This window comes from Pyxicephalus adspersus, chromosome 12 (assembly GCF_032062135.1).
Source record: "Pyxicephalus adspersus chromosome 12, UCB_Pads_2.0, whole genome shotgun sequence".
Taxonomy (NCBI): domain Eukaryota; kingdom Metazoa; phylum Chordata; class Amphibia; order Anura; family Pyxicephalidae; genus Pyxicephalus; species Pyxicephalus adspersus.
In genome coordinates this window covers 45,849,722-45,872,422 of record NC_092869.1, presented here as the reverse complement: position 1 = coordinate 45,872,422, position 22,701 = coordinate 45,849,722, and the positions used below count along the sequence as shown (strand labels likewise).

The 22,701-nt window shown below is 44.3% G+C and overlaps 2 protein-coding genes across 2 annotated transcripts in view; one reads left to right on the top strand and one right to left on the bottom strand.

Annotated features, from left to right (window-relative positions):
• DGLUCY (D-glutamate cyclase) overlaps positions 1-22,701 on the bottom strand; it is a gene marked incomplete in the record, with an annotated part of 106,851 nt that overhangs the window by 843 nt on the left and 83,307 nt on the right.
• Positions 1-22,701, top strand: part of CCDC88C (coiled-coil domain containing 88C) — a 67,803-nt gene that overhangs the window by 9,170 nt on the left and 35,932 nt on the right. The window contains exons 3-5 of the mRNA XM_072428315.1: positions 5,431-5,539; positions 21,864-21,933; positions 22,036-22,094. Of these exons, the coding sequence (XP_072284416.1) occupies positions 5,431-5,539; positions 21,864-21,933; positions 22,036-22,094 (238 nt within the window). The remainder of the gene's footprint in view (positions 1-5,430; positions 5,540-21,863; positions 21,934-22,035; positions 22,095-22,701) is intronic.

Below are 22,701 nucleotides of genomic sequence, written 5' to 3'. Positions count from 1 at the left end.
GTTATTCCCCCATTGGGTGCTGCTCCAGTTTGTCCTAGTTAGTCCCCCATTGGGTTCAGCTCCAGTTTGTCCCAATTATCCCCCTTGAGTGCTGCAATCTTGGTTCCCGCACGCAGTAGCTGTAGCCAGCTTGTTAATCACAGACAGCACATCCTCTATCTACCCATCGTGTAAAGCTGATTTTTGTATATATTCATGGGCAGGGGGAGTGGTAATATATGGAAATAAGGGATAGGTTGTTGACTCATGACAAGTCACAATTTGCTGATTTTGTTCACATTCATATGAAAATCGATTAGTGATTGGATGAATGGATGGTTAAGATTTGCCTAGGGTGGCCACAGATGGACTGTTCAGGGTTCTTATAAATGCCAAGTTATGATGGGCAGCTAAGGATAATCAATGCTTATGAAAATCCTGTTGTCTGCATGATCGATCAATGTGACCAATAAAGAATAAAATAAATGCCAAACAATCCCTTCACTTTCCAATCATTTGCTACAAAGGTTGTAATGTTGGGTTTTCTCACTTACAAAGTAATGGATTCAACTATCTGAATCTTGTGGTTGTCTTTAAAGAAAAATCACATTAAGGTACAGTAATTGCTCAGCAAAGCCAAACTTCTTGTACAGCACTTCCTCTCCTGGAGAAACATGAGGAAGTGGGAGGAAATTCCCCAAATCAGGGTAAATATTTCTCACTGTAACAGGTACTTCAGTCGTCCCCTCGCCCATTACTAAAATTTAAAATGTTCAATTTCTCCTCACTTCCTGTCACCAGGACAAAGAACTAAATCTCTTAATTTGGATCAGTAATAAAAATCTTGCAATGATCTAACCCTTCCACCCCTGCCTGTTGTTTGGAGTATAAAATGCAATGAGCGTTGCTGTGGGAAATTCCCCCAAGGGAATCTACCCCCTTCAGGGGATTTTCAGAACTAATATTAATAAATAGTTTTGCTCATTCTCTCAGTTCTTCTTTTACATGTTTTCAGATCTATTACAGAAAAATGAAGCCGTATTGATGGGGCTTCTTAAGAAATCATAATATGATTTTTTTTCTTCTTGCATTGTAAATGAGCAAATGGACTAAAATAAAACTTCACCGTATGTTAGATACCCGCACAGTACATAGGGATTGTTCTGCAATTTGGCTGCCATTCTTGGCTAGGGATAGCTGAAGGGGAATATGCCACGTCTGGGTGTATCTTTTACTCATTCTTTGTGTGTTATGGTCAGGATTGAAATTAGTTTTAGGTGCAAATATAAAATATATAAAAAAAAAAGTTAAATGTTATTATCTGAAAGTCTGATATCTGGAGATCTTGGCTTTTTGTCACTTGTTTTCCAGGCTCTGCTTATCTTCTTTGTTGGGAAACTTTCCTGTTTATAGAGCTCTGTAGCTCAAGGTGACAGAAGCATACACAAAGTAGTGCCGGAGCAGTGACCTCTCCACCCTTCGATCCTCCTTCCTTTCTTCCCATTTCTCTTCCCACACAGCTTTCATTATTTGCAAACGGAGAGTCTAAAAGTAAACGGCTTCTAGATGATAATTGAAGAATTCTCCATATCAGGAGACTGAGTGTTGCTTGTTTTTCTTTCCTAATCCTGGTTTATATAGCCAATAAATATAGAATATATATAATAAAAAGTAAAGTCTGTCCCTTGTGGAGGGTTCGATTATGGATCAATCGCTGACCCATATCGGTGAACAGTATACAGCCGTCCCTGGCGCTGGTCACGGTGGGGCTCTGGGCAGTTGGTCTTGGTCTTGATGGCATTAGCAGCTGTCTGTAGACCAGATTCACTTTGTTTTTAATCTGCAGCCCTCACGTGAAGGGTGAAAAGTTGACAAAGCTGTTTAGATATTTTAGGGGGGTTTAACAGCCCCCGAACAGCTGAATACTATATATACATATATGACACCCGAGACCCCGACTGCTATAATCAGCTCGTTATAGGATTTGGTGTCCCAGGCTGGAAACCCTGAAGTCCCATTCATAAACCAGGATTTACAATGGGCATTACATACCAGACGTACTTTACACTGGGTCTGGTTGCTAAGTTTTATTTCCCCTTTAAGAACTGACGAGATAATGATTTGGATCAGGACTTCATTCTAAATATTTCCAATCCTGATGCCACTGATGTCTTGCAGCCACTACGGAACATGCTCTCCTCCCAGATTTTGCTGAACATCATTGCGCCCGGACTTCTAGGCAATGACATTGATAGGTCAAGTCTGCAGCTTGGTGATCCTGCCATGAAGGTTTTTGCTCAGGCTCTTTGTTATAGGGTGACAACTTTCTGTCCCTTTCTCCCCATTATGTTCCTGCGTTGTCACCCCAACACACAAGCTTCCTGTTGAGACTACAAATGCTTGTTTTAGCCAACATTTAAGCTTTGTCTACTGTTGTCACCATAAGGAAACCAGCTCTGAGAAATGCAATGCAGCCACTGGAGTGAATGTAGACAAAGTAGATTCATCGGTGCCCGATTGTGAGCCAAAGCCCTGATTTAAGGCCAGGAAGCCACCATATGCACAAAGAAACCACATCAGACTCCTAGTGGTCCAAGACAAGATTGTATGTAATCAGCCCCCATCTGCCCATTTCCTATTGGTCAGTTGCAGCCAGCCCACCTAAAACACCATCATTACATTGCAATGCAGAGAGATTATTATTCAATCGTATTAGTATAGCGCCAACATAAAAGCAGTGCTGTACAATAAATAGGGGTTGGAAATGGCAGACAGATACAGACCGTGATACAGGAGGAGGAGAGGACCCTGCCCCGAAGAGCTTACAATCTAAGAGGTGGGGGAAGCAGCACACAGTAGGAGGGGAGCATACATGAGTAACCTTTCCTTATTTGCAGCCGGCTACCATACCTGTGACCTGATGCCCAGATCCCATGGGTGGAACCTGGGCCGTCCAGTCACAGGAATGTGCCCAAGAGGGCATTTTAGTTTTGGCCAAACTCTGGCTCCAGGCTGGTTTAGAGGGTGTGCCAAAAGGGAGATCAAAGATCAGCAACAAGGCCCGCCAATAATTGATCTATGATAACGAAGACCATAAAAGAGGGCCTTGGGTTGGGGTAAGGGGGGCCTGGGGTTGCTGCACCCATTTCCCTTTGGTAGATGCGGTCCTGATCTGCATGGCCAGTTATCTAATAATTCTTCCTATGGTTATTGTTTACTATTAGAAAAGTGATAGGTGACACCTTGTGCAGAGATAAATCCAAGTATACAAAGTGTAACAATGTAACATTATATCATCTGTCCCATTGGCTGTGATGATGCAGCACTGGATTCCCATTGGTCGGTGCATCTTGCAATGCTTTTTTGCAGTACCTCCTGATCTGTTTCTGCAAACGATTCTGGGAGACGAACAAATTGTTATTCTGACAACACAAGCTTATTTTTAATTGGAAGATTTAATTAGACGGTTTTAGGAGTTATGTTTTGTAAGAATCGACCTGCAGGGGCCTGTCCTATAACCCAGGCTGGCGTTGATGGATGGGTGATGTGGATGTCATCTCTGGAATTTGAGAGGGATTATCATACGGATAATGTGTTACCTGAGTTGTTTCATGTGTGTAGCCGAGACGTATCCAGCTCACTGGGCTCGCCTGCCCGCAGAAACGCTCAGGGGGGCTCACCTGACTGCAGAAACATGAATCTCTTCTCATTAGTGACCACAGGTGACAGAGCTGACTAATGATACAATAGTCATCAGATGCTTTATACAAAAGATTGAAATGTTGCTATATGTCCATAGTATGCAAAGCTGAGTGGTATATAGCTTGGAGGGCTGGCCTGGCCGCAGAAACGCCGGTGGAGGGCTGGCCTGGCCGCAGAAACGCCGGTGGAGGGCTGGCCTGGCCGCAGAAACGCCGGTGGGAGGGCTGGCCTGGCCGCAGAAACGCCGGTGGAGGGCTGGCCTGGCCGCAGAAACGCCGGTGGAGGGCTGGCCTGGCCGCAGAAACGCCGGTGGCGGGCTGGCCTGGCCGCAGAAACGCCGGTGGCGGGCTGGCCTGGCCGCAGAAGCGCCGTGGGTGGGCTGGCCTGGCCGCAGAAACGCCGTCGACGGGCTCGCCTGGCCGCAGAAACGCCAGTGGCGGTCTCGTCTGATTGCAGAAACATGAATCTTTTCTCATTAGTGACCACAGGTGACAGACCTAACTATCGGTACAATAGTCATTAGATGTTTCATACAAAAGATTTAAATGTTGCTTTATGTACGTAGTATGCAAAGCTGAGTGGTGGTATATAGCTTAGAGTGCTCGCCTGGCTGCAGAAACGCCAGTGGAGGGCTTGCCTGGCCACAGAAACATGAATCTTATATCATTAGTGACCACAGACCCTGGTTGACAGTACAATTGTTGCATGATGTTTGATACAAATTATTGAAACTTTGCTGTATGTCCATAGTATGCAGAGTGTAGCCGAGTTGTATCCAGCTTGCAGAGGGCTCGTCTGGCCGCAGAGACGCTTGCAGAAACATGAATCTCTTATTGGTGACCACAGATGACAGACCTGAATAATGGCGCAATAGTCGCCAAAATGTTTCATATGAAAGATTGAAATTTTGCTATCTGTTCATAGTATGCAATGTGTAGGTGAGTTGTATCCATCTCACAGGGCTCGCCTGACCTCAGAGACATTCGGGGAGAGGCTCGTCTGGCCACAGAAACACAGATCCTATATCACTAGTGACCACAGACCTTGGCTGATGGTACAATAGTCATCAGATGTTTCATACAAATGATTGAAACGTTGCTATATGTCCATAGTATGCATAGTGTAGCTGATTTATATCCAGCTCATGGAGCTCCCCTGCCCGCAGAAACACTTGTGGGGGGTTCGTCTGCCCGCAGAAACATGACGTTACCTTGCTGATGGTACAGCAGTTGCCAAATCTTTTATATGTATCACTGAAACTTTGCTATGTGTCTATAGTATACAAAGTAACAGGTACACTTTAAGGGAGGCCATTGAAAGCCTATCTGGACTTCTGATCTTTCATTCTGAACGTCTGTCTGGGCATAATCTAGGGGTGACCGATCGTTCCCCAAAGTGTGGCACTGGGCAGAGCCAGCCAATCGGGTAGCAGCCATTGAGCCACTGAGCATACATGGACTTTCCACCTTTCTATAGGCCGAGAACTGCTCCCTCCCATCTGTAGATTACAAAATAGAAACTCCAACTGAAAGCCTGATTTCAACCCTAGCCAGGTGTTTTTGTTACCACCATAATAACTGACATCATTCAGTCACAGAGATTTTTATAGAAATTAAGTTCTGAACTGATTTTCTTGTTACGTGTCATGTTCTTGTCACATTGTGTGTCCCCTGCGGAGTGATCCTTTATACAGTATTTGTTCATAAACCACAATGGATTTCTTCTGAATTTTCTCTTTGCTCTCCGCAGAGACCCGCGACCGTCCAATCAGCGCATCAACAAGCATGTGAATAATGACGTGAATCTTCGGATGCAGAACCTCACCATACTGGTGCGACACATCAAGAACTATTATCAGGTATGACTCTTTATTTCCTGTGCAGAGATACACACAGGAAATCCTCAGGGTTAACCCCCTCCGTGCAACGTGCAGGTCTCACTGGCTGGGCTGCTGCTGACTGGGCTACATTTAAGTTTTAGCACACAAATATCATCTATTCCACCTTATAATTACTTAGATGTAATGGCTGCATTAGTTTTCCCTTGCCTGGTGACCCTTGCCAGTAACAAATTTGCTGTCCTTGGGTGACAACACTCACTGTATGCTCCTCCATATGCACCAAGGAGAAGGGTTGTTGCCCATGGACAGAAAGTGAATCAGAACAAAGGAACACCTTCCCCATTACAGAAGATGGAGGTGTTTTGTAGTCTACAGAGAATTGGGAACAAAGGTAAATGTGAGCTGACAGGCAGGTGACTTCTGCCAGGATCAACACGTGTTTATAGCACTTCTTGAACATATTAAAAAGCAAATGACCCTATAAATATACCAGATCAATAGGGAGTGTGTACAGCGCTGCATAATATGATGGCGCTATATAAATACTGTGTAATGATAAGAAATGATGATGCAAAGTAATGTCTGTGTTGTCATGTGATCTTGATTTCCATATTTGCATAATGGACTGTGATATCCAGAGCTGATTAACATTTAATTTTGGTTCTGTGTAAGACTGCTGATATTAATCTGTGCAACCTCCCTCTCATGCTCTATTGTATGTGGGCCGGACTATAGTGAGCCCTGGGAAGGGGGCGGGGCTTGAACCTGGGATCTCACAGGATGAGTTTCCAATAACTTAGATTTGGGGTCATTCAGAAAGATAAAAGCAGGAATAGGGATGTAGTGATTGGGCTGAGAGATTTCATGTCAGGATGACTGGTTGCTCTTTTTGCTGCCATTGATCACTTTCCTGGCTGTCATCCTTTCCCTACTGACTGCAGATTTTCATTTGCAGACTTGAAGTAAATATGCAGATAAGGACCAATGACTTTCCTGATCTGCACATTTTTCATTCTCTAGCTGCCATCTTTGCAGTGAAAGTGTGAATTTGATTGGCTTTGAGGACACACAGACAGTTCTTGTTTCAGGCTGCTGATATTGGTTGTGACGGGATACAGTGGCCCAATGCACGGAGAACTCCCCCCACAGCCACACAGGGGTATGATGGAGCAGAATCTGATTTCCAGCCGCACTACAGGTCCTCTTTGGGGTTTTTGTTGGCAGTGAGCACATTTTTCCGGAGCCAGGTGCCCCCCGTGCCATTATTATCCTCCGATATTAAACATTTCCACGCTGTAAGTGGTTTATTTTGTAAGAAAGCAAAAACAGGAACATTCACCGGCTGCCTTCTTCCTGCGCTGTTTTTTCCGCCATAGCACAGCAGCCAGAGATCAGCTCATTGTGTGGCCCCGGGGGCCCTCCTGTGACACCATTGTATCATAGCTGCATTGTATGCTCTGTTTATTTGGCTTTGCAGCAAACTGAACTCAAACAAACTCGCAAACAAACGTGAACCCTTCTCACCTATTGTCCACCTGAACTTCACACGTCGGAGAATTCCCACCGGATCTGTGAATGAACTGCAGCGTTTAAAGGGTCACTCCTCCAAAAATTAGATTTTATTATATAAAACAGGGCTCTATTATTGGTGTTGAGCACACTCAGAAGCTGGCAGTGGGTTATGAACCCAGCAGTTGACCATAATATTGAAAAAAAGTCTGGATTGGATGGATCACCAATGGGTTTGTTGCACAGCGCAGTCTTCTTGTATAGACAGCCATCTGTCTGTTGCTAGTAGCTGCGCTTTGTGAATTGGTGTAGACATCGTGTGTCACCCCGGGGACACCCCAGGCCTCCCTTGGGGTCACTTTGTAGATGGGTTATTAAAAATTAACCATTTAGAGTCCTGGTTTCTGCACTGGGAATGGGGAGTGATGATGTAAGGATGCAAAAGAATTACATTGTATCAGAATGATTCCTATGAAGTTATTATCTGTGTGTGGGGGGGGGATACCTGTGTGAGAAGGCCTGGATGGAAGCTTTCACCGTCTGTAATATAGGAAGGACACCTCCATTGGTTCAAGCCTGTTCAGAGCAATCATTCTGGATATACTGATTATTATTATTATTATTATTATTATTATTATTATTATTATTATTATTATTATTATATACTCAGCTTTACTTCCCCAGAATTATTGTGCAGGAAGGCAGCTTCCATCTAAGGTTGCTGACACTGGTATATGAAGACTCGGGGATGGTGGGAGCCCAGCAGGTATACGGACCAGAATTGGTCAGAACCTCTCATAATGGGCTCAGCAGGTTACAGACCCAGGAACTGGGCACTGGAATGGTGGGAATCCCTCATTATGAGCACAGCAGGTAAATGAATCTGGGAATTCATCAGAGAGATAATAGGAACACCGTATATTGGGCACTGCAGGTGTACAGACCTGGGAACTCAGTATAAATATTTCCCCAAATCATAGATGAGACAGCCAAATGGTTCCTCTACAACAGGTGCTGAATGGCCATTTAGGTGGCATCCAAAAACAAGGAGCTGTGGGCCTGGAATACCCAGCTGTCCTCCCTTCTGCTGCAGCAAACACAAAAACAAACGTGGGAATTCAGCAGCAAATGTGAGCCCTTGGTCATGCAGTGTTCTCCCCAGCCCCTTTTAGCTGGGCACACCACCCGGCTCTTTTCAGCTACCGCCCGGCTGTTTTTGGGTGGTTACTGATGACTTGGGTCACAATTCAGGGACTTCCACCCGCCTACAATTTCTTCTCACCCAGCGTTCCAACCATTACAGGTTGGGCACTGTAATGGTTGGAACGGGTGGGTGGAGCTGGGAACACAATTCTGAGATCACACCGCCACCACAGTCCATGGGCATCCAATGATGGTTCAGTATCTGACTGCCCTCCTCATCCTAAAGGGGGTCCCTGAGCCAGTCTGTCCTATAAGAACCAACCAGCAATCAGTTTGATGCCTTATGCCCCCCCTCCATCAGACATCTCCAGCCATCTGGGGATTTGTCTCTCATATCTCAGATTTGTTTATCCTGAAAACTTGCAGCTACTTGTCTTCATGGCGTGAAAAGAGAACAAATAACGCTGCAGTATCGCCATCATACGCCGTGTCGCATGTCACTGCATGCTGATGGATGCCATTATCAGGTTGCCTTGTGTATAAGGTGACAACGTGTCCCATTGTAGCAAATCCCATTCACCCGCCGACACGACTAATTGAAAGTGTAAAATACCTTGGTGTTTGCTCAGGATGAGGGGGATGCACGAAGCCATAACGGCGATGTCTGTGAGTAAACAACGCGGCGCTGTATTCCGTGCTGTCACGCTCCGCTCTAACCACTTCTGGACAATGACTGTGGTTTAAAGCTGAACTCCAGCTAAATACAGAAAGATTGGTATTTTTTTCATCCAGCACAGCCCAGACCTGTATTTTCTATGCTGCAGCCTGCAGGTCTGTCCCCTCCTACACCCTGTAACTGGACAGTGAAGTGAAAAGCAGCGGAGCAATAGACCTCTTTCTCATCAGTAAATTGACCCCATTTTACCGATTCCAAATAGTATATTTGTTGTACTTTCTATTGATTTCCTTGTGGGCATTTTCCCGGTCACTGTGTTTAGTCCTAACCAATACAATGACCTCGCTCCTCACTATTGTTAGTACATAACTTGTTCTATTGCTGATGATCTTCAATTACCCGGAGATCTCCTTTGTAGTAAACAGTGCGGAGACCTCAGGGAATCGTCTTCCCAGCTCGTTATAATTAACCCTTTGCCTTCAGGTGTCCCTGGCGTGGCCTCCGTTCCTATTCATCATGATAATTACAGAGTGGCATCCAGAACCCTGCACTTTGTTCTCGGCCCTCCTAATACAAGTCTCTCATTGGATCATTGAAGGTTTCTCTTGTTTGTGGGATATGTAAATGGGTTTAGGTCCAATTTTAGCAGGGCAGGAGGAGACCTGGGCTGTGCTTAGTGCTGAGCAGCGGTCAGACTCTCCAGTGTGCTGATAGCAAGATGTATGTAAATCTTCATCAGTAACGGATCCCCTTGGGTCTGTTTAATATTGCATTTAATGCCTTTTTTTTGTCTGTTGATTGAGTGAGCTCACTATTTCCTGTAATCTCTGGGGTGACAACACAGCTCCTCCATATATACAGTACAGCAAGCGTGTTGTCAGGCTGGGATAGGAAGTGTCCATATAGGATCCCTTGGTAAAATGGGGAGAAAAAACTCATCTAGGGTGGAATACGTTGAAATAATTTTATTCTTGGGTTTAGATATAATTTAGTTAGTAGGGGTGGGGAGGGCAGCAATGCCATTGGCCAGGTCTGCACACCTGTGAGGTCACTGGCGCGCCAGTCACCTTGTAGGCGTCAGTGTTTCCCGGCTGGGTGTCTCCGCAGCATGCTGAGCTGTTACAAGAGGAAAGAATTTCAATGTTTTACAGGCTCAGCACTTTCTGGGTCAGCTTATTTCCTTTGTTTGCGATATTCATAAACCTATTATTATTATTATTATTATTATACAGTATTTATATAGCGCCATCATATTACGCAGCGCTGTACAGAGTCCATAGTTGTGTCACTAACTGTCCCTCAAAGGAGCTCACAATCTAATGTCCCTACCATAGTCATATGTCATTAATGTAATCTAGGTCAATTTAGGGGGAGCCAATGAACCTAACTGCATGTTTTTGGGATGTGGGAGGAAACCGGAGTACCCGGAGGAAACCCACGCAGACACGGGGAGAACCTGCAAACTCCATGCAGATAGTGTCCTGGCTGGGATTTGAACCTAGGACCTAGCGCTGCAAAGGCCAGAGTGCTAACCACTGAGCCACCATGCTGCCCCTAACCTAACGGTGATCTCTAAATTCTTGTCATTTGGAAACATTGTCAACGTGTTAAAGTGCAGCCGATGTGGTGTCTGTGTTTGCTGCAAGATACAAAGTTACAGTCTGAGAGGAGACTGAGGAAATGCTTCCTGTGCTTGCAGCAGACTGATAGCATCATCTCAGCCTAGACAAAGTCACTGTAATGCAGCAGATTGATGTCATTTTAAGGATAAAAGGTGGAGATTTATTGCCAATTGATAATGTTTATGTATATTGCGATATATCAGGGATTTCTTTATGCAGATTTGTAAGCTTACCGACCGGTCCTCTGTGCTTATTACTGCCTGTGTTTATCTTTGTCTGCACCATCCATTGAAATAAAATCCCTGTGTCTGGCTGTATCTATAAACTGGTTGACATGTTCAGTGTTCTTCCTAGAATTTGGCGGGTGGAAAGAAGCTTTATTGGGTGGCAGCCCCTGTACAGTGCAAAGTTTTGTGGTTTGATTCTGCTTATACATTGGTGAATATTTCCAACGGACATGATGATAGGTTCAATATATACATATTTTATGCAAATCTATTAGAAAATTGATTGAAAAAGTTGATATTGATCGGATATATTGGGAATTTTCATGCTTTGCTTGATATGTGCCACCAATATTGCACCTCGGGGGAGGAGCCATCTGTGCTATTGGTTGGTAGGACATGGGGCGGAGCAAATTACAAAGAAAGGGGCTTGTCGATAGGTGCATGGATGCAACCAGGGAAATCATCAATATCTGATATTGATCATTAACCCGGTCATGGATCAATCAATGTATATCGGCAGCATTTGTAGAGAAGAATGCAAACCCCATCTAGTTTTTATTGTTGGGGAAATTCTTCCTTTGAATTTTCTCTCTAGTTTTAAAGTGTCCACCAGCACAAAGAGAACGTGATGATGTTCTGACTACACAGTGACTTCACCTTATCCATTGACTCCAATGCATTTCACTAAAATAAGGAAATTTGGCTGCATTCCCCCATTTATTCAGGAAATATAAATACTCAATTTTGCTCACCATAACTCAATTATATTCTCTTTGCATAACTTATTTTACTCCCCTACTGTGTTTTGTGTAGGAGGTGGCTGCTGGTCACCGTGTAGAAGTGTGAAAGTTTTGGCGGGGTGTTGCTTGTGGTGCAATGAGGTTGCTAAGCACTGAAGAAGGTCAGGCATGTTATTAGCCTTGCAGAGTAATTGCAGCCCCGCACCTACTCCTGTAAACAATTGACATTCTCAATGAACCTCTCAGATCTCCGTACTTATGAAGAATAACCCCAGATAAGCTGGAGCAGAGCCGGGAGTTCTGGATTTGCTGCCCTGCTCTGGGGATATTCGTGCCAGGTACCTATAGAAACCGTAGTGTACTGTACACACGTAGCGCTAATCCCGACCACTTCACACACCCACTGAAAGATTTAAAGATCAGTTTGTATTTACTTTGTTTTGTCATTCTCACCTCTCTGTGGTCCCGGTGTCTGGCCTGTACCTGGTTAATCTTTCGTTAATGTCGCTCACACAGCTGCCCTTGCAACAGATGGTCAGCGACCGGGAGCAGCTGTCTGTCAATGACCACCAGGGCTGCTGAGCTGGGCCTGGATAGGACTGATCCGTCTATGCCAAAGAAAATAGAGAACTTCCAAAATAGGCAATCACTGCAAAAAGTTGGCCCGCCGGTTGTTTAAAGGGGACCTGTCAGAGGAGCAATATATAGGTGGTAATCTTGCCAGCTTGTGTTTGGGGTGCATGCCCTGGTGTATCATCCTTGTAGTTGGGGCGACAAAAGTCGGCAACGATTTAAACCACTACTGCAAGAATTGTTATCAATAAACAGCGCCAACATATTATGCAGCACTGTACAATAAATAGGGGCTGCAAATGACAGTGACACAGGAGGAGGAGAGGACCCTGACCAGAAGAGCTTACAATCTAAGAGGTGGGGATAAACACAATGCTATGCTATGAGGATCCTTGGTCAGTATTGTCCTGTGATAGGGTGACAACGCTCTGTCCCTGTAACTCAGCTTTGCTTCTGTGTTGTCACTCTGTCACAAAAGCTTCTAATGGAAACTGCAGGCCTTTCACACAGGTATAAGTGCATGCAGACCAGAAGTGGCTGCAAGAGATCGTCAGAAAATCCAGGAATTTTTTCCCATCCTGGATACAATAGTTAATGAGACACCATTCTCAAAGTGAATGTCATTGAGTTGGATTCACTCTGAGACACTTGTAGTTTGTTAAGCAAAGGTCACTCGCTGTGTACATTAGCGCACGTTTTACGATGTTGTAACATTAAACAACGGTAGTCATGCGGGAACAAAAAAATGTCCCTTTGTGATTGTTTGGCATTAAACCCTTATTTCCATCTGATCAGGGATGTGTACAATACATCATAGTTGTCCATTAAATGTTCCATGGGATATAGGACCAATAAACTAAACATAGTACAAAATACAAATAATGTCTTCTAACCCGACGCGCTTCGCTGATAGGCTTCCTCAGGGAATATATGGAGAATATTCAACCGACCTAACAACAAAATATAGTGTATGTATAGTATAATATAGTAAGTATAATGTTACTATATTTTGATGTTTAGTTGGTTAAATGTTCCCTGACTAAGCCTATTGGTGAAACGCGTCGGGTACGAGAGGTTATTTGCATTTTGCGATTAGGGGTTCCTATGTTTAGTTTTAGTCCTATATCTCATGGAACATTTAATGGGATAGACCACTATGATGTATTGTACACATATATATGAATTGTTATTCTTCAACAATGTTGCGCACAATATAGTTTTGAATTGACACAAAGAAACCCCAGATATTTTCTGTCTTTGTTTTTTATACAATGACACAACATTTATTCCCATCCAGCATTGCATTCATTTCCCCCTTTGTATTGATGATGGGAGAGTTGGAGATGTGTAAAGTCATCTCAAGCTCATCCCAAGGATTCATAATGGGGTTTAGGTCTGGACTCTGGTGACCGTGGGTGAAAATGCACCATACTGTCACAATCTGAGCAGGATGAATCCTGGCATTGTCATGTTGGGATATGCTGGCCATCGGATCAGAAAAAAATATTGATGGAAAAACCTGGTCATTCCTTATATTGGGGGGGTCAGCTGACATGGGGACATTACATTTCTGATCCTTGACCTCACAGCCCCCTCAAGGGCACCCCCAGATCATAACACTGCCCCCGGGGGCACCCCCAGATCATAACACTGCCCCCGGGGGCGACCCCAGATCATAACACTGCCCCCTCAAGGGCACCTCCAGATCATGACGCTCATCGGTGGTCCTTAACGTTTGTGCTCTTCTTGAGTTGCAGCATTGCGTCCTCTCCCAGGCACATTTTGTCTCTTTGGTGGTTGAGGTTTCCTGTGCTGAACTCATAGACTTGCTGCACGCTGTCCAGTATTGCTCTGCCTGAGATCTCTTACAGATTGCGCACCGCTGTGCATTGAAAACACATTAACGCATTCCTGCACCTGAGATGGCCTTGCAGCATTCACTAAACAGCAGGAGACCTTTAAGATGTAAACTCAATCCCTAAAATCTCAAAGTCTTTGTCAATGTAAAAGTTCTCATTTTAATGGTGATTTTTTTATTGGGGTCTTTGTTCAGGAATTTCCTGTTAAGGGTGACAACGCTCTGCTTTGGTGCTGCAGTGTGGTCACCTAGGCTTACAAGAGAGAATACAAGCTCCAGGTTTCTCCCGAGAGGAGACGACGCAAGAATTCCGCCTTGAATTTCGCTGTCGGCGATTGTTCCTGGCAGCGGGCCCTGGTGCATGCTGGGAGTGTGCAGTCACTCGGTAATGACCTGGGCTCCTCTCATGTTTACACTGACTACTGTACCCCGGACCTGACACTGCAAAGTGCAAAGGACTGCATGGTAATCCTTAAACAAACAGAAACTAAATGTCATGACCATGAGGCAATCCGGGATGAGAGCGTGATCATTCCCATAGGAATTAGTCTCACCGACTGGCATGCACCAATCACAAACCGGAGATAACAATGCTACAAAGTGGACCTGTCTGCTGAACACAATTGAGCAAACCACATGACCTGTAGTTGGGCGATTCCTGGATTTATCATCAGAAATTGTAACTGCGACCAATCGGCTCTGTGGTCTGGGGACTAAATGTGGTCCAAGGACATTTGCAGTATTCGCCTCCCAATCAATGTGACTGCATTTAGCTGGATTTGAGCAGACAGTATGTCTCTGAACACCTCAGAATTCATTCGGCTGCTTCTGTGTCACGTGATGGATAAACACTAGTGTCCCAGTGCCATGGCAGCCATGCACGCCCAAGCCATCACACTGCCTCCGCCATGTTTTACACATGATGTGCTATGCTTTGGATCACGAGCTGTTCCACGCCTCCTCCATACTTTTTTCTTGCCATCATTCTGGTAAAGGTTGATCTTGGTTTCATCTGTCCAAAGAACGGTTTTCCAGAACTGTGCCGGCTTGTTTAGATGTTTTTTTTTAGCAAGGTCCAATCTAGTCTTTCTATTCTTGAGGCTTATGAGTGTCTTGCACCTTGCAGTGCACCCTCTGTATAACTTTCATGCAGTCTTCTCTTTATGGTAGACTTGGATATCGATACGCCTACTTCCCGGAGAGTGTTGCTCACTTGGTTGGCTGTTGTGAAGGGGTTTCACCATGGAAATGATTCTGCCATCATCCACCACTGTTGTCTTCCATGGACGTCCAGGTCTTTTGGCGTTGCTGAGTTCACCAGTGCTTGGTTTCTTTTTCATGATGTACCAAACTGTAGATTTTGCTTAGTTTTATCTGCTTAATTGTGAATGACATAACAAAGGAATTGCCCACACCAGCCCATGAAATAGTTTGAGTGAATTGTCCGATTACTTTTGAGCCCCTGAAATGAAGTGATTGTGTAATAAAGGATTTAGTCCCTCACATTTTATGCAATCTTTTTGTTCAACTCACTGAATTAAAGCTGAAAGTCTGCAGTTCAACCTATGAGTTGTTTCATTTAAAATTAATTGTGGTAATGTACAGAACCAAAATTAGAAAAAAGTTGTCTGTCCAAATATTTATGGACCTAACTGGTACTGTCCATTGTCTGTTGATCACTGGGAAAGGTTACTGAATGCAGCTTTCAGCAATGGATCTGTTGGTTTTATAGCTGTGGATAACCTGATATCAGTGGTTACCTGACGTCATATAATCCAGCAGCTTTCCTTGTATTTATACATTGCAAAAAGTGCATAGGTGAATGGCTGAGCTTTCCTGTTAAAGAAGTTTGCTCCAGTAATACCATAGGGATCAGATGGCCCATCGGCCATATATTTTATACCCCATGTGATTGAATGGATGAGGCTAATCATTGCGGGATATGGATTGGGCTATGGTCTACACATGTGATGAGTTACCGATTATAGCTCCTGCCGACTTAATGCCAATTTAAATGATTATTCTTGTCTATCTCTCTTATGCTTTGTACGCACGTGCAAATCCACTTTAAATTTGCCACCCAACCGAGCCCCCTATCAATATCTGATTGGTGATTGGTTGTAAGTTCCAAAACCCTGCATAGGAATTTGTTTTTCAAATAATTTTTTTTAATAAATGCAATCCAATTGGATGTTTTCGATTGTTGTACACAATACAACTATTACTTTCAATTGTTATAGACCAAAACTTTGGCTTTGTCCACAACACATCAAAGAGTTGCATGGGGTGGTGTTGCCTTAGAATACAGAAAGCCATGCAAATGTAGGACTTCATATCGCAGGAAAACGGTGCATGAGCAGACAGGGTGGCACCTACCCTGGTTGGATTGAATGGCATTGCCACTTTCTACTTTCTATAGGGAAGAGAATTTGTAGACCGAGATTGGTAACGTATTGTACAAATGAAGCTGCTCTCAGCCAGGTCCAGAAGTTGCTGTGGGTGCTGGATCTCCCATAATACGGCGCTGGAATAGTTCTTGGGCCAACACCACCAATGCGTGGGGCATTCTTTCCACTGGCAACCAATGCAAATAGCATTTTTCACATTGCCTGACACCTGTAAATTATATCAGGGGCTCCTCTGTTAACCCGCTAACGGTAATCCAGATTGTCACTGGGGTGGATTTTACGTGCAAATAGTGGTAATCCCAGTCCGAGTCACACGCGGGGGAGCTTTAACCTAAAAAAAAAAAAAAAAAAAAAACACACTTGCCTTGTTATGTCGCTGTCCCCCCGCGTCCTGATCCTCCGATCTCCCAACTGCGAAGTGCAGAGAAGATCTCCGACGTAGGTGCATGCGTCGGTGCGGGCGGGAAATTCAAATAATTTTGTATTGGATTCAATACAAAATAGCTGTATTTCCAATTTTTGTACTATATATGCTACTGTACACATACATTACATGTTTAACTATTTTTGTTATTTTTTATGTGATTTTGTGTTTTTTATTTTAAGTTTATTATTAAACTTATTAAATATTGGATTAATTTCGGTTATGCCTAAGAATTATATCCTACAATGTAAAATACATTTCCATGCAAAAAAAGTAACACTTTTTGCAAGGAAATTTGAACAGAATTAGAACGCTAGCGGGGTTAATGTATAAATGATACTTTATGTATCTGTTAAAATAATTATTTTTAAAATTTGCTTTTTTTTTTCTACGGTTGCTGCCCACCTGGTGGGGTCACCTGGTCATTTCTGTTCGCTCCAATTTATAAAAGATTAGACAAACTCCTGCCATCATGGAGAAATGTTTAGAATCCTCGGATATAAAATACATTTTTGGTTTTCCTGACACCGGAACTCTTCTGTGTTATGGAACATTCCACCCACATGTCAATAATTCATGGGCGATGTATTCGGAGACGAGGGTTGTGTGAGGTCTGTGGTTGGCAGACCCAGCACCCAATTAGTGTAATTAGGTTGTATGGTTTCCCCGGTGACCCCCTGCGAAAAAGGAATTATCACCCAGAGAACAAATCCTCTTATACTACATATTGATTTTTCCTGCCTGATCACCGGCGGATTAATTTATCATCCGTCTGTCGGTTGTATATTAGTCCATCCCATAAAACTGAGCAGACAAATGGCATTTTGTATTCAATAAATTAATCTAGGGTTCAGAATTTCAGGTTATTTTATGGCCATGTAGACTCTTGGATTATTTGTGAAAGCCAATAAGGAATCTTCATTTGTTGCATGCATTTCTCAGACACTGTTGTCACCATCAGGAAATCCACTCATGGCGGCGTGCATGGCGCCTGGCGTTTTGCTGTCCCTGGTAGCGACGTGGGACATTCCATGTTGCGATGTTTATATAAAGGGGATCGGCCAGGGCCGACAGTTTCTTCTGGAGTTTTAAAGGGCAAAAAAAAAAAAAAAGTTTCCGTTGATGTTGTTCAACAGGTTTCAGACAAAGGCTGCCAAGTCGGCATCGCATTACCTAATTGTACGAGTGGAGAACATTCACCTTACGCTCATCCCTACAATTTACTGGCCGGCTGACAATTTTTACGACATGTCAGTTAGAACTCGTCGCAGCTTGGGCTCTACTTATTAACCTGTCACCTGCTCGTCAGGTGCGGCTCCCACCAACCGAGCTGCATCCTATACTGTATTCCTGCCAGAAATATTCTCCGACCATAAAATGGGTTGTAAAAGCCGAGCTGAACTGTGGTGATAATGTCGCTTTACAGGTGTGCCACTTCAGACAGGGCGTCCCCCTTTGCTCATTAACCACCATTTTGCAGCAGTTGGAAAATGTAAAGAAGTCATTGCATGGGATCCTCTGGCCAGCAACCCCTATTTGTCTTGCAAATGAGTAAAATGATACAAACTTCTTTGTTCCTGAGCAAAATACATTGTTCTGTCCTCAGTATACAGATCATTATAATGTAATGGGGACCTCCAACCAAAGCCATTTCCTATTGAACTGAAATCGTTAACTTTAATGAGTTGCTTTATTTCTGTAGTTTGCTGGTTTTCTAAGCCAGAGAAGAAGAATCTGTTGTTGCAAAACTAATTATTGTTTTTCAATGTGGTGGTGCCCAGTGTTGTCCTGGGGCCAATGCTATAATGAATTCTGCATCTTGTAATAACTGGTCTTTGCATAAGTGCATTCACCTATTAAAGGACGCCTAATTCCAGGACATGGGCATGGTGAAGGAGCTGGGAGCTGAACACAGTCAGTCATCACCTACCTCAACAAGGCAGTGTGGCATAGATATGATAATAAAAATGTCTCCCTCATCAACCACCCACCACAGACCACCGTCATTTGTGATTGTCCTGGGTGAAAAGGTCATTTACCAATCCGTCATGCTGGTTGCTAATTGACAGAGCACCAGGGACAGCTCTTGTTTCCTATGGTCCCCTCCTGCTTATTCTGTTCCCTCTTTATAGAATGGGCACCCTGTCTGTACAGCAATCACTCGTTCTATGGCTCTAAACAATCTCCAATGATTTTCGCCAAATTTCTAGATGTCTGCGGATAGTTGTGCGACCGATGCGAATAATGCCAGTGGGTGAACAGTCGCCAGAACAACTTTTCCGCTATTACTTTTATTGGCCTCTCTGTTTCCCTCTGTAATAGTTTGATTTTTTTTTCCTGGGGGGGGGGGCCTGACCTTCCATTTGTTTAATAATAAAGCTCCATCCCCCTGTCCAATCACAGAGTCCCACTGAAAGGCATGGAATACCAGGTCACTTTAACAAAGTTTTTTTTTGTAAGTTATTTATTGGCTCAATTTTTTTTACAAATGATTCTTTTTAGAAATCATTTTTTTACTAAATCCAGTTGAGGAATGGAAGTTTTTTTTGTCTTGCAGCATCTGAACTTTGTCCGGAGTATTGATCACCCCGGTGTTTGCTTCCCCCCACCGCCTCCTCTGTGAATTGAATAGGGGATGGGGGGGGGGGGGGGGATGAGCTCATACTGTTTTCATTCTTCAGCTGAAGGTCTTTTCATGCGCGGTGTATTTAGTGAACCCGTCTCCTCCCGGCCCATTGCTCTCTTCTTTTGTGTCCCCATGCATGTGCGTTGCTTGTGCCTAATTCCCTGCCACGACGGGGGAGAGGGGCCAAGGAATGTGCAGATCTCACTTTCACTGGAAATGTCTCTGGACATTCAGAGATTTACGTCACAGGGCCGCCATGTTGCCACCTCAAAGGTGCTTTTATAGCAGCTGTATAGTGACGCATGGTAAATGCCTTCTGTGCCCCATTATGAGTGTTTCCACCATCCCTGTACTAAGGTCCCGGGTCTATACAACTGCTGTGCCCATTATAGGGGGCTTCCACCAACCCTTCATTGAGTTCCTGGCTCTGTACAGCTGCTGTGGGTATTACAAGTGGCTCCCACCAACACTACATTGACTTCCTGAGTCTTTACACCTGCTGTGCCCACATTATGATGGCTTCCATCCTCCCTGCACTAAGATAATAAGGTTTGTACACCTGCTGTGCCCATTATGGCAGGCTCCTACCAACCCTACGTTGAGTTTCTGGGTCTTCATACCTGCTGTGCCCATTGAGTTGCTCTCACCAACCCTACATTAGGTTTCTGGGTTTGTTTACTGCTGTGCCCATTTTCGGGGGCTTCATCTACCCTACATCGAGTTTCTGGCTCTGTACAGCTGCTGTGGGCATTGTAAATGGCTCCCACCAACACTACATTGAGTTTCTGGGTCTGCATACCCACCTTGCCAATTGAGTTGCTCTCACCAACCCTACATTAGGTCCCCAGGTCTGTCTTCTCTGTGCCCAATATGAAGAGCTCCCACCTACCCTATGTTAGGTTTCTGGGTTTGTACACCTGCTGTTCCCCAACATGGTGAGCTTCCACAAACCCTACATTGGGTTTTATGGGTCTGTATTCTCCTGTGCCCATTATGTAGAGCTCCCAGCAACCCTATGTTGAGTTTCTTGGTCTTTACACCTTGTGTGTCCTCAATGGGGAGCTCCCACTAAGCCTACATTGGGTTTCCGGGTCTGTACTCTGCTGTGCTTATTATGAAGAGCTCCCACCCTTTGTTGTATTTCTGGGTCTGTACACCCACTGTGCCCATTGAGGAGCTCCCACCAACCCTACATTGGGTTTCTGAGTCTGTACTCCTGCTGCGCCCATTATGGGTAGCTCCCACCAACCCTACATTGGGTTTTTGGGTTTGTTTTCTGCTGTGCCCATTATGAAGAGCTCCCACTAACCCTACGTTGAGTTTCTGGGTCTGTATTCTTCAGTTTGTGGGTCCGTACACCTGCTGTCCTCTTTATGAAGAGCCCCAATTAGCCATTGGTTTCTGAGTCTGCATACCTGTTTTGTTCATTATGAGGACCCCCCACCAACCCTACGTTGAGATTCTGAGTCTATACAACAGCTGTGCTACACTTTCTTGCCCCGTTATGAGGGCTCCCACCATTCCTGTAGTAGGGTCCCAGATTTGCACAACTGCTGTGCCCATTATGAGAGGCTACCATCAACCTTATCTTGAGTTTGTCTTTAAACCTGCTGTGCCCATTAGGTGCCCAGGATCCTCGCTCCTATTTGTTATACATTTTATACTAGAATCTAATAGAGGGAACCTGTACATACAAAGGTGGTTAGGGTCAAGTCTGCCTGGATAGATCTAGGCTCATTGTTCTGGATTGGATGGCATTGTGCTCAAATAATCTACAGCTTACATTGAGATAATAGCTCAATCCTGCCATAAAGCCCCTTGTTCAGGCACTTCCAGTTATGGGGTGACAAAACTCCTTCCCTGTTTGCCAGTGGTACTTCTGTGCCACCCAAGCTAAGCTCTGGGATCATTGGTAGTCGGATGATTTTTGTTCTCTGCAATTTACGAGTTCCGTAGCAATTTGTCAGCTTAATATTCTTCATGTCACAACATTGAGAGAAGCAGTGAGATCACCGCCGGTGTGCATTGTGTAAGCGTCTAATGTACATAAATGTCAGTTTGATGTTATTAGCTCTGTGGTTGTGTCTCGCAGACGCTGGGGATCTCTGGCAGATAATTCCAGGATTGCAAATTATTTTATGAGTTCCAAAGTGTGTGGAGGGTTAGACGGAGCTGGGGAGGGGGGTGTCTGGGGAATGACAGTTGTCATCGGTCAGCTGCAGGTAGGAGGAAGCATTTCCTCAGTCTTCTTTACCCCTAGTTTCCAGGTGATCAGACTGCAACATTGCATCTTTGTATCCAATCACAAGGTGAGCAGCTGCAGCAGGGGCTGATCTGTGTCATTTGTATAGACCTCAGGATTTATATAATTGTGTCACCACTGAGCTGGCATCTCATTCCTGGAAGATAATTCAGACACTGTATGATGCCGCAACAAAAATGGTGACGTGCAGCAGTTCACTTTTCTTTGGTTCGGCCTGGATAAAGTGCCAAAAAATAATTTTAATTGAGATTTGTGTTTTGTGTCTCCATACAGGAAGTCCTCCAGCAGCTGATTGTGATGAGTTTGCCAAATGTTCTTATAATTGGCAAAGACCCCCTTACTGGTAAGTGACCGATGATTACCATCAGTGCCATAATACTTTAAAATTCCTTTAGTGTTGCTAACAATATTCACTAATCCTGAGATCCTCTGTTCTGTCACCCAGGGAAAAGTATGGAGGAACTGAGGAAGATTCTGCTGCTCATGCTGGGCTGTGCGGTGCAGGTAAGTGTCCGTATGATGTGTAGGAGCCCAGAGACTCCCCGGGATTATCATCCCATGAAAGTTTAATGGGGTCTGACAAGGGATCGGGTATTCTAGAATGGGATGGCGGTTTGGAATCGACATGTTGGAGCACAGCGCTGCCATAGCCTGCAGCATGCTGGGAGATCTCTGCTGTCAAGGTCAATCATTAATCAGAGCCGGGAACAATGGAGAGATGAAAAGTTTTATAGATGGAGTGCAACTGCCAGCATAACTCACCTGCAGCATCTCCATCTCTGCAATGATTACATTACACACGCTGATACTTTGTATACTGGAACAGGGAACAAAATTATCTTTTATATCCCCCCTGCTCCTATTATCTCTCCTATCTGGTTCTCGTCTCTCTTTTATTCTCTCTTCTCTCTTTTCCAGCTCTCCCTTTTATTCTTTTCTGTGTGTCTTCCCTTCTTTACCTTTTTATCGTACCTGCTTTCTCAACTTCTCTTTCTTCTCTCTCCTCTTCCCTATCTCTCTCTTGTTTTTTCTGCTCAGTGTCTTCCCTTCTCTGTTTTATCACACTTGCTCTCTCTTTCTGTCCTCCTCTGTCTTTTTTTTTTTTTTTTTT